The sequence below is a fragment of the Setaria italica genome, chromosome VI, assembly GCF_000263155.2.
Source record: "Setaria italica strain Yugu1 chromosome VI, Setaria_italica_v2.0, whole genome shotgun sequence".
NCBI classification, from domain to species: domain Eukaryota; kingdom Viridiplantae; phylum Streptophyta; class Magnoliopsida; order Poales; family Poaceae; genus Setaria; species Setaria italica.
The window spans coordinates 33,379,844-33,392,391 of NC_028455.1; the positions used below are offsets into that span (position 1 = coordinate 33,379,844).

General features: G+C 46.5%; 1 protein-coding gene across 1 annotated transcript; it reads left to right on the forward strand.

The window, feature by feature from the left end:
- The first annotated feature begins 8 nt into the window (after positions 1-8).
- Positions 9-8,460, forward strand: LOC101768592 (sericin 1). The gene is made up of 14 exons (XM_004973873.2): positions 9-160; positions 865-964; positions 1,105-1,232; positions 1,468-1,657; positions 1,758-1,870; positions 3,415-3,498; positions 3,575-3,623; positions 3,710-3,801; positions 4,219-4,348; positions 4,507-4,583; positions 4,676-6,318; positions 6,540-6,887; positions 6,969-7,705; positions 7,944-8,460. The coding sequence occupies exons 1-13, from the start codon at positions 132-134 to the stop codon at positions 7,496-7,498; spliced, it is 3,513 nt and encodes a 1,170-aa protein (XP_004973930.1). The 5' UTR covers positions 9-131; the 3' UTR covers positions 7,499-7,705; positions 7,944-8,460.
- The last annotated feature ends 4,088 nt before the right edge of the window (positions 8,461-12,548 follow it).

Sequence of the window (12,548 nt, forward strand, 5' to 3'; positions counted from 1 at the left end):
AGCGTTTTGACTGGCCTGACAGCGAGCTGTGTCTTTCCTCATAGCCCCCCCGCCTCCGCGCCGCTCTTCCCCGGAGACCTCCCCCTGCTCTCGCCGCCGTCCTCGATTGGAGCTTGGGATCAGATAGGTAGATGGATGCCCATGCGCAGCATCAACGCAGGCATGCAATCCTTTCTCTCTTTATCTTTCAATTTCTCGTTTTTCGGTGTTGGATTGGAGTATGGATCTCGAATAGGATAATATTGTTTTCCCTTTTCTTCAGCTTTATATTGTTCTCGACGGTCAAATTTCTTTCACCACCTCTTCGAGTGCTGGACTTGAACCCTGATTAGTGGCGGGAGGGGCTGAGTAGCACTCTGCCCGCAGGAGGGACGCGCAGCGCGGTAGGGGAGGGGAGGGGAGGGGAGGGGAGGGACGCGTAGCACAGGGAGGAGGAGGAGAGCGAGAGGTCGGAGAAGACGTGCTAGATCGGTCGGTTCGGGAGTCAAAAGGCGGTTTGATGGAATGCTAGATGGGGAGAAATCCAGTGCTAAATCTGAAATCGCAAAATAATTAGTGGTGCTAGGGCAAAACGATTTTGAGGGATTGGATTTCCCCCCTCTCCTGATATAGTATTTACTAGCGCGATAGATTTAGGTTTTATGGCTGGTTTGTTAGGAAAATCGGGCAAGGTCTGATGCCCTCTGTTTCTTTCGACACTTCAATCTCAAATGTATTTCTCGTGAATATTTGGGATCTCAAGTTCCTGCTAGAATAGCAATGATTGATTACATCACATGCCTTTTCTATTCTGGTCTGGGGCGTCTTTTTTCTTCCTCATATTTGGATTCTAACAGCTATTCCTTCTGACTTCTCATACATCAGGACTGCCATGAGCGACGATGGAGACCACACCTGCCCGCTCTGTGCTGAGGAGATGGACATCACTGACCAGCAGCTCAAACCATGCAAATGCGGCTATGATGTATGTATATCAATAACCTTCCTATCCTATCAATCAGATTGTACGCCTTGGCCGTTGCCTCTGCACAACCGCCACCACTATGACCTCAAGCAATGAACTGCCATTTACTCAATTCTTCGTCTATGTACGGACCTCCACAGATTTGCGTCTGGTGCTGGCACCACATCATAGACATGGCTGAGAAAGAGGAGACTGAGGGCCGCTGCCCTGCATGCCGCACTCCTTACGACAAGGACAGGATAGTCAAGATGGCTGCCAATTGTGAGAGGTCCGTCACAAACTTTCAGCAATCGTGATGCTTTCTTCCACCCTCCTAATGCTTCTGTTCAAAGGAATCAATTTATGTTTTAATTCTAAACTGTACAGCATCTGGGATTACCCTTTTATCACAGGAAACACATGGAAACAATCCTTCCAGCTTTTATTTCAGTTCAATTAACCTAACTCACTTGTGAAAATTTGTAAGAACAAGTCCCAACATATGTTTATTTTCATGGAAACAGGACCGTAACAGAGAAAAATGCAGAGAAGAAGCACAAGACCCAGAAGGTTAAGCCAAAGGCCGTGGCAGCAGCAGCAGCAGCAGCAACATCATCTACCGTAGAGGCTAAGAAGCATCTGGCTAGTGTCAGGGTTATCCAGAGAAATCTGGTGTACATAATTGGGCTACCTGCACATTTATGCAATGAGAGTGTGAGCAACATATAATTGTTCCCAACTAGATCCGTCCAAGTTCTGTGATGTGCTAAAATTTTAGTTCTCATACCAACACTACAATTATTTGTTGTTTTAGGTACTTGAGCGTAGAGAATACTTTGGTCAATATGGGAAAGTTTTGAAGGTTTCAGTTTCCCGTCCAACTGGGCCTCCTTCCCAGCAGGCATCAGCAAACAACAATATTAGTGTGTATGTCTCTTTGAACCTCTACTGTACATGCTTGATCTGTTCATGCCTTATATGCAGCGACATTATTTAGGTTTTGTTTAGGTACTGATCAACCAATTTGTTATACCAAAATGATCATCCACCACTTTTATGCAATTGCGTAATTCAAATTTGCATGCTTCCCTGTAATACTAGAGAGTTGGTATTATAAGAAATTTAATTGAGACTTCAATTGTGTTAAGTGGTTTTCCATCGAGTTTTGGTGAAAAGATGACAATGTATCCATCTTGTTGCAAGTAGAGCAATCATCTTTAGGTTACTCTGACCTACTTAGTAGTGTGATTTCCCTGTGGCTACTTGATTACATAGCCATTCTTGAAACTAGCATTGGTATCCTCATTGCCAACATTAGGAGATGTATATCTTTGTTGCTGTGGGATTCTTGGAGTTTCTGATAGATGCAAGGTGTCTCCTCTCAGTCATTGCTTGATTCCTGCATCATCAGTGGTACACTTATCTGATTCTTCAAGATGGGCCATTCCCCTGTTTCTGGGCTGAGCTCAAAACCCAATTCTGCTTGTATAGACACATGATGTAAATATTGATCCAAATTTAATGTCAGATTTCTTGTTTTGAGTGTTTTGTTTTTTTCCTGGGAATGTAAGATTTTTTTCCGGTTGCTGGGTAATTTCCAAGAAAGTTGCTGGATATATTCTGGAACTGTGTATACCAGTAATACAAACTGTAGAATAAATTGAAAGAATAAAAGTGAGGACCGTGGAATATGTCATTTTGTGTATGCAGAAATTTACTACCCCACTGTATATAATTAACCTGAATTTAGTTATGGTTTATTATTAATCAGAATGTAGTTATTCATTAGGGTGCCCATTCTGTCACTAATGTAGAAATTATGTATATATTGAACTTTGTGTGCTAGCAACCTGCCTATCACGGAGCGTATTTGAGTGGTCTGGAACTAGAATTCTAAAAAACACACTGTTTCTCATCAAATTTTCTTTTGCATAATTCTTCCTTTGTGTTAATACATTGCTGTGACTCCTAAGTTTAGGTGTGCTTATGTATGCATGCAGTTACATAAACTAGTTAGTTTTTCCATGAAGATTACAGATTATGTTACCCATTTATTTGTTGATGATCTAGATAATCATGGTCCTAAACTGTTTAAGAGCCTCTGGTATTATTTTCTTTCATGTTGCAACAAATAAATCCCTCCAGTCGCAAATATGTGACCTTTAGTGTTGCGTGCAGTCAAAGTATCTAAAATTTGACCATCAGTACCTCTTCACATGGTTAGATTGAATATTTGATAAAGATATGAGCCTATTTGCCTCGAATAGTTGTTCAGTAATATTATGATTTTGCTGTACTTTGTAAATATATGTCAATAGAAAGCATTAGTCAAAGGTACATATTGGAGACTTCGTGGAGATCCAAAACATTACTTATTTGTGACTGTAGGGAGTATTTTGTTTGTATAAGAGTTAGATACAGAAGTTCTGCTCTTGCTTAAATAATGACTGTTTGCTGTCAAATTTATACAGGTATATTACTTATGCTAAAGAAGAAGAGGCCGTCAGGTGTATTCAATCTGTACACAATTTTGTCTTGGAAGGAAAAGTGTTAAGGTGAGCTTTTATATTTTGTTCTTGATGTAGAAGTTTTACACGACATAGTAACTCAAAGGGTTGTTTGCTGTTACAGAGCATGCTTTGGTACTACGAAGTACTGCCATGCATGGCTGCGGAATATGGTACAACTGTTGCTTCATTCTAATAGCTTCATCTACTAGTACTCTACCAAATTCTCTCATTCTGAATGTTTCTTGACTTTCCTCAGACATGTGGGAATCCAGATTGCCTCTATTTGCATGACGTAGGCAGTCAGGAGGATAGTTTTACGAAAGATGAGATCATCTCAGCATATACGAGGTAGTACTGAGCTATTTTAATAGATGTTGTGGAACCGTAGTTTCTTGTTCTCCTTCTTTCATTCATTTTAGCCCTATGGTGCGAGTCCTTCCTGGCTATTGCTTTCCTTCTTTGCCTACACTACATCGACACATATTGTGCCACCGTTTGGCATTTCGTTTGCTTTTTAAATCACCATTTATGTTTCCGCTTTTGGATATAGTCATTAGTTCCTTGGAACCATACAAGCAAATCTTACCATGTATAAGCTGTTGGTGTTCCGTGTAAGTTGATTTGGAAAACATCACATCTGCTTCAATGTGGATGTTTATTATAAAGTACTGCTCTGGTAAACTCTGGTCCCGGCGTGCTAACTGCTAAACAACTTTGATTTTTGAATTGTTACCTTCCATTCACTCTTCTATATATTCCTATCAGGACTAGGGTCCCCCAGATGGCATCTAGCGTTTCACAAAGACGTGCAGGCACTATATTGCCTCCTCCAGCTGATGATTTCTCTTACAGTGCGGTGGTTTCCGCCAAGCATACAGTCAAGAATGGAACACCTGTATGTTCTCTATGCTGAAAATTCAAAATGCATTGGAAGACATTTCCTCTTCTTCGTTTTTTTTTTGCATTCATGCTGCTTTCTAGCATATGTTAAACTGTTTATATTTCCTTATGTATTGGCTTACATACTGCATTAACTGGCCTTATTGCATGCAGAATACCACCAACCAGCCCAGAGTTTCACCTCCAAACAGTAGTTCTGGGAGGTCAACGCTTCCACCAGCTGCATCATGGTATGGTACTTCTAGGAGTCTTCTGCTATCTTTTGCAATTTGTTGAAATTGAGGACTGTGTTACTGATTTTCTTTTCCTTTTTTACTTGTAGGGGGCATCGTGATTCGAATGCCAGGACAACAGCTACTGGGGTGACATCATTACAGTCTCAGAAATCAAAATCAGAGCCACAAAGTAATTCATTTTCAAGTTCTTCAACGACTTCAAGTACAAGAATACCCTCTGCATGGAATGATGATACAAGTACAGCGCCAACAATGTCTGAAGGATGGCAGGTGCCAGAACAAGATGGTACATCAAAAACCGTACAGCCATATAAGCCTGGTATTGCAAAGGAAACACAGGCTGTATCATCATTGGAATCATCAGTGGACATAGACTTCTCCACAATACCTTCTGCTTGGAATGACGATGACATTGTAGTGTCAGATGGGATGTCAAAAGGAAGCGATGAAATTCAAGCTGGGAATGAAAATGGAAAGCTAACCCATCTAGCTTCTAAGTCACCAATATCACCTAAGAAAGACACGACAGTGAACATTACCAGCAAAAGCCCTTCAGATTCTGTATCAAGTATAGAAATATCGAAATCAGATGTGAAGACTGGTGATGGTGACTGCTCAATTAACAATATTGCTCCTGAAAGCCCTACTTCAAATGATGTAAACTGCCAATCTACTTGTCATGCTGCCGGCGAGAAAATACTGGAGGATACTGTACACAGGGATGCTGGCATTGACAGTCTATCTGTTCAGATATCTTCAGTAACATTAGATGGCAAAGATGAGGTTCATAGTATGGTAGGAAATCATCAACCGGATGCAGTGCCATGCACGTCTGTTGCAGTGCCCATGGGTCAGAATTTTGACAAAGACCAATCTCATCTTAAGCTTGATGGGTTCCTACCTTCAGAAAATAAGGATACTCTTTCTTGTCAATATAGTTCAGATAATCATCTTGATTGGAGTTCGGAGCTGCAAAGTAGTAGTGCGACTGCTTTAAGTGATATAGTAAATTCTCTAATGATCACTGAGAAACTTAATAGTAGGTTGATGGATGGTTCGGACCAACCATCATATTCCTCATTTGCCCGTATTCCTAATACATTTGATACTTCGTTGTGGAATGATACAGAAACTAACCCTGCATTGACCATTGGCACTAGAACTTCCTCACAGATGCAGACCGGGTTTTCTTCAATCAATAACACTTGTTCCTTGTTAAGTGGAGGTCAAGATGGGCTAGGGGCTGCATATACACTTGGTAATGTTTCTGGACATCCAGGAATGGGAAGTCATCAGCCTGGAGCAATGCGTTCAGTAAGAACTGATAGTGTAGGAAGTTTTGGCAAGACCTTAAGTGTAAATAAGGATGAGAGCAGGATAATCTCTGATATGTTGTCGTCAGAGTTTAATCCATGGGATGATTCATATTCAACTGCTAACAATTTTGTTAGGATGCTTAGGGAATCTGAAAATAATGATGCTTCTTTTGCAATGTCTTCATGGAGATCAGGATCTGGCAGCAAAGAGTCAAGATTTTCGTTTGCTAGACAAGATAACCAAGGAAACATTTTGGAATCGTCTCTCAGAAACACTGGTAGTGAGCAGAATTTCAGTTTGCTACCCCAGATTTCTCAAGGAAATGCTTACCGGAATGGCCCTGCATTCCAGTCCCTAGAGAATGATTTTTCCAGTAGCAACTCTCTTGCTGTGTCAGATATGGCAACTACTGGTGAGTACCACTTTTTGACTTCTATACCCGACTGAGAAAATGATGAGTACTGTAATTGAATTCTCTTATCCTGTGTGTTGCTCTTTTTTTTTGTTAGTGCGCATTGGTAAAAATACTCTGACTCATTCAAATGGATTGTTGATCGATTGGTGGTAATTCTGTGATCTTGATGCTTTCACCAGTGATAAGTTTGTGTGCTTATGAAGTATTTGCTTTCTCAGGTACATCATGGTCTAAAATATCTGCACCTCCGGGATTTTCAGCACCAGCAAGAGTCCCCCCTCCTGGATTTTCTTCTGGATTTCTTCCATCCCAGGATGGGATGAATCCACCTCCTGGATTTTCTTCTGGAATTTCATCTCATGATGGGTCTCTGCCCCCTCCTAGATTCCCTTCTGGAATTTCATCTCAGGAAGTGTCTAGGCCCCCACCTAGATTGCCTTCTCCATTTTCTTCTGGATTTTCATCTCTGGATAGGCCCAAGTCCCCTTCTAGATTTCCTACTGCATTTTCTTCTGGATTTTCATCACTGGATGGGTCTAATCAGGTGTACGGCTCAAAATACCCAGGTTTGTTTATTGTCCCAATATAAAATTTTTGCTTCTCCTAAAACAAGTTCAATTTCTCATACCTTTTGCGGTGCTTAGCAGAAACTCTTCTCCGGGATAATGTTTTGGGTGCCATCAGTAATCATTATCAAGCTCCGTTTGGCAGACACGCAAGTGACGTAGAATTTAATGATCCTGCTATATTGGCTGTTGGCAAAGGGCGGATGCCTGGAATGGGGGATTTAGGGCTGGATACCCCGGCATTTCCAGCACAGTTGCAAACATCAAATAATGATCTAAGGTTTCAGTTAGGTGTGCAACCGAATGTGCAGTCTCATCAAAACCTGAGATTCACAGACCACATGCAGGATGCCTTTAACCCTATGAATGATAATCACCTGGCATCCAGATTTTTAGCGCAGAACCATGGTCCCATATCCCCTTACGAGCAGCGGCCACAGCAACCGGGAAACTCACAGCTTATAAATGGACATTGGGATGGGTGGAGTGATTTGAGACAAGGGAGTAACACCCCTATGCCAGACATGTCGAGGATGCTATATCCAAGTGAAGTGAACAGCTTGCACAGGCTGGGTTCAAATGATATTTACAACAGAGCCTTTGGAATGTGATTTGTCTTGTGGGAGATGCAACTTTGATCTGCCATCTTCTTACTTGTGGCGTCTGTGGTGTTGTGAAAGTAACTGGTTGGCCGGCACATAGTCTATACCTGATGTGGATACTGGTGCTGTGCTTATGAACTGGCACATGAGTGTTTATTGGGATTGAAATTGAGCAACATGAACCTGAGCTATGGTCCAGCCCTTTGAAATTACCAGGTATGCATGCTGCTACTTCATTCAGCTTGTGGTACTATCTGTAGGCTGTTTGCTTGTTACACCCTGTACTTGTGTTTATGAGATCTTGGTGCAGCATTGACTAGTTCTTGTCAGGGAAAACCTTTCGAGTTGTGCGCGGTATTTGTTATGCTTCGTGTGGTTATTGAAAGCTGCTGCTTGATGTGGTTGGTGCACAAACGTTACAACCTGACCATTTGGTTCGTTGCTCGATTACCAGGTTCATTCTGTTCATTGATATGCGAAGCGAGTTGAAAATAAAGATGCATGTAGAAGAGCAAAGCAACTGAAGGTGAAGTAGATAGACATCTCTTATACATGTGGTTCGTGGTTTGCAGCTGTGGTGTGACTTGTGAGGGGAAAGAGTTCAAGAAGAAGCTAAGGAGGCATAGGTTGACAAGGGAGATTGAATGAATCAACATCTTTGAGGGCTCCCCTCTCGTTTTTGTTGTGTTCCACAGGCAGGCAGGCTGGATCAAGTTCTTGGTGATGATGCGTTGGTACAATTTTCATTGTACATGATTAACACCTGTGTCTGTAACTTGGCGGCGTGGTTGCACAAAAGCTCTCGTTGGTGTCTGGTTAGTGGCATGCGTCTTGTGTTGCGTAGGGGAGTGTATCTGTTAAGAGAGGGGAATAAGGTTGTATAAGCCGTGCTCCATGTTAACAAGAAAGTCGTAATCTGCTACCAGTATACTAGTATATCGTACCCATTCATGATTTATCACTGGGCCTAATCACATGCCGTCCCCTCGTCACGAATACCCGATGTGGTCATGGGTGAGTGCGTGCGCGAGTATGCGAGCGTTTGCTTCGTGCAACGTTTCATCATGAAAAAACAATCGATTTGCCGATCTCATAACACGCGTTACAGATGGAAAAAAAATGTGAAATTGACGTTAAAGAGAAGTTTCCATCACAATCATAATGGAGTGGGAAATTGCCGTTTACATGCTCCGGTACTCTTAATCCTAATCTCCTCTGCTTGTGTCACCTGTTGCACGGCTCCATCGTTTACGTGCATGATTACTACGGGTAATGGGCACGATATCACCATGGACCCGTGCAGCATGGCGACTCTGTGGATGAGCCCCAGGGATGGTGTTGCATCCTGGCGAAAGCCTGCAGCGCGGCCGGCGGCACGTTGAGTGGCGCTCGCCGATCGATGCGCCGCCGGTCAAGCGTCGCCGACTCCTGCGCGTACGCCCACTGCATAGATCAGGCCTTTCCACCCTACCCCGTATGGTTGTCTCATGTCGCCATCACCTGCACCTCCGGGCCTGCTCTGAGCCGGCCTGGTCCGCCAGTGGAATGCTCGCCGGCGGGGGCGAGCGAACAGGCTCGCCGTCCCGCTGGTGTCTAGTGTCGAGGCCATGGCCGCGCGTGCACGTCGTACGGGATGGCGGCGAATCCCAGGACGCAGCCGACGGCGTCAGGTCCTGCACGTGGTTGCCGCCTGCTTTTGTGGAGAGAGTGGACGTCTGTGCGCGTACGCCACGGCGTGCATAGATCAGCCGCGCCATGGCACGCCGCCGGCCATACCTATCGACCGGATTAGACAGACGGGGGACGGCCTTGGCCGAGATCTCCGCCGCTCGGCCACGATCCTCCATTCTTCAGCGGCAGGGTCTGAAGAGTCCGACGACCCGACTCGCCGGAGCTGGAGAAGGCACTCGAAAGTCCCAAGAGGTGCGGCAGGCCGGGGAGGTGGGAGTTGAACAGGGCGGCCAGGTTGACGCCCGATCGAGCTGAGATCGGCGCGCAGAAGCTAGTAGAAGAGGCGCTCAATCGACGGAATAGAGGAGGGGCGGGGGCGTTATATAGATCGAGGATCAGGCACGCCGGCGGCGGAGGAGGATGTAATCAAAGCAGTAAGCGTGTGTCTCGCACGTTGATGGAGCAGTAGTGCACCACCACCTCTTAGCCAAAAGTGATCGAGCCCATTCCTTTGGCGACGCTCCTGTGGCAAATCTGAGAAAGTCTGAACACCTACCACATTTCTGATAGAGCTAGTAAAGTTCAAGTACACGGTACGCCTGCTGTCATCGTGGATGAGGCAGTTGTGGAGAACTTATATTAGACACGAGATCATACAAGAATCGAGACCTTGTCTGTTTATTACATCCTCTGTCTTGTTCCTAAGAAGATCAAAGGGCATCTTGCCACGGGTACGTACTTGTGGCGCCGTGCGAGGTAACATCATCGATCGGTGCCCTCCGATGCTCCTCCGTTGGTTGGTCACGAACGAGCTGAGCGAGGTCACGAAATGATCCCCATTTCCAGTTTTGTAGGGCCTCATTAAACAAACTCTAAAAGAAGAGGATGCAACATCCTCCTGTTCAGCTGAACAACCACGGGCGGACAGGAGATGCGATTTCGAGAATGGCACATGCAGGTGAGTGCGTGTGCTGTCTTCTCAGTGCCTGTGGGCTGCTTGGGCGGTGTCCTGGTGCAAGCTCTTCAATTCCTAAGATCATTTCCTTTCCTTCTTGGTAGGTGCTCGTGAACAAACTCCGAAAGAGAAGATGCGATGCCCCTCTTTTGCTCAATCATAGATAGGACATGTACAATGCAACATATAATCATAATACGTAACCGTAGAAATAAAATGAAGTTGATGATGGTGCGTTGATATAGTTTTCTTTGTACAAGATGATGCCGGTGCCTATATAACTTGGCGGTGGTTGTTAGCAAGGAAGTCGTAATCTGCTACCCCTTCTTCCGCGGGCAAGTTAAGATCAAATGCATGATCTACTTCATCTGTTCGAACAAAGGATGATGGAGGATAAACATAGTGAATGAAAGATGCGCAAGAGATTTTTTTTTTAAAAAAAGAAGAGACTAAACACTGACCTTCTTCCATCTCTTCCTGAAACAATGGTTCATCCAAATCAAAGACATCTTCTGCGATAGCATCCCAGTCCACTGGAGCATTAGGATCAATTGGATCATCCTCGACAGGCTCATTGAGGTCACAAACAAAACCTATGTTTGGCTCTACCATTGTGTAGGAGATGCCTTGGAGTGGCGCCTATGGGTACAGTAGTATTTATAAGGAGCGAGCCTACGGGGTGGCAACATGGTTTTGAAATTTGAAGCTTGCTTTTTGGCCTCTGAAATTTTGGCAAAAAAAAAATTGGCGCTCAATTGCTTCAGGTTGGAGCTTTGACATGCAAATTTCTTCATTGGCTCTCGGCCATGCCACGTCGGCGGCAGGAACAAACGTGATTGGTTTGCATGGCTGTGCAGTCTGCTTGTTCCATGCATGTGGATTTGGCGCGGAGAGAAAACAGCGCAGGCGCGCGGCAATGAGATAGCGCGGGCGCGGACGAATTTGCATGCGATGGAGGGAGGCTGACGGACGGCTGCATGCGAGGGAGAAACAGATGCGCATATTAGGGTCTGTTAGGAAGTGTTAAACTTTAACACCCTCAAATAAGGTGTTAAACTTTAGTATATTGAGGTGTTTGGATGATCTCCTAAACTTTAACACCTTAGGTTGTAATTGACAACTTTACCCCTCATTACTCTTCTCAATGGCAGCCAAATACCCCTCTGGTTTTGCCTAATCTGCAAAAATCGCCGCCCCACCACCCATCGCTCGCCGCCCGGGACGCCAAGAAGCAGCGGCGCCGGGGACTCCGCGAGGCACACCGCGCACACCACCGGGGACTGCTCCTGCTCCTTCTTCCTTCTTCTCCTTCCTCCTCCTTCCTTCTTCCTCCTTTCCTGGCTGCGCACGCCAGGCCACCTCCTGGCCGGCCCCAGCACCATTGCTCCCTGGCCGGCCCCTCCCCCTGCTCGGTCCACGCCACGCCCGGCGCCGGTGCTGCCTGCCGCACTGTCGGCCCCTCCCCTGTGCCTGCCGCCTCCGGCCCCGCCTCCAGCCCCGCCCCGCCGCCGGCATCCCCTACTGCGGCGCCAGCGGCCGCGCCCGCCTGAGCCCCCACCGCCACCACCGCGCCGCCCGCCGGTCCCCACACCACCGGAGCGGCCTCGTCGAAGGAGCAGGAGTGCGCGCCCGCCGCGGAGGAGCCTCGGGGGGCGCCAGCGCCGACTCCCGCGCCTCGCCCTTCAACCCCGTCATCGTGCTCCGCCGCTCCCCCGCCGGTGCCTCCTCGACCAGCTCGTGTAGACTGAGGCCGGCGGCCTCACCCACGCCCGCGACAACCCGCCGCCCGCCGCTCGCGCGAGGCCGCTGCCCACCACCCGCGCAGGAGCGGCGTGGACCAACGGTGGCAGGCACAGCGGCGGCGCGCGATGGGCGGATCGGCGGCAGCGGGCACAGGCGCACAACGGGAGGGAGGACGCGCTGGCGGCGATAGGAGAGAGAGAGGAGGAGAGAGAGGGGGGGCAACTAGGGAATAAGTGGGGAGGGTGACCACTTTTAACACCTTTAGCATATTTTAACACCCTCTCCATGTGTTTATGAAAAGAGAGGTGTTAAATTTTAACACCACTCTTTTAACACACCTGTTTGGGAGCCAAGGTGTTAAAAAGGTGTTAAAAGGGGGTGTTAAACTTTAACACCCCCTTTCCAAACAGGCCCTTAATCGCCAGAGAGTGATTACCGAGAATTATTAAGTCGCGGAGAGAAGATTACGATGTCTAAAAAAATCTGGGATGTTTGGATACGACGTGCTAAACTTTAGGAGAGCGCGTCCTTACCTCTCGTTGTTCGCCTGAGCACGCAGACGCGGATCAGCCCTTGGCGCGCTGGCGCTGTGCAAGCCAACGTTGGTTCACGCCGCTCTTGCGCGGGTGGTGGGCAGCGCTCCTAGCGCGAGCGGCGGGCGGCGGGTTGTCGCGGGCGTGGGTGAGGATG

Excerpts from the sequence above, each read along its gene's own strand:
- LOC101768592 (XM_004973873.2), top strand. The coding sequence starts at position 132 with ATGGATGCCCATGCGCAGCATCAACGCAG. Across the intron at positions 1,233-1,467 it reads ATGGCTGCCAATTGTGAGAG|GACCGTAACAGAGAAAAATG; the intron begins GTCCGTCACAAA and ends TCATGGAAACAG. Across the intron at positions 1,871-3,414 it reads GCAAACAACAATATTAGTGT|GTATATTACTTATGCTAAAG; the intron begins GTATGTCTCTTT and ends AAATTTATACAG.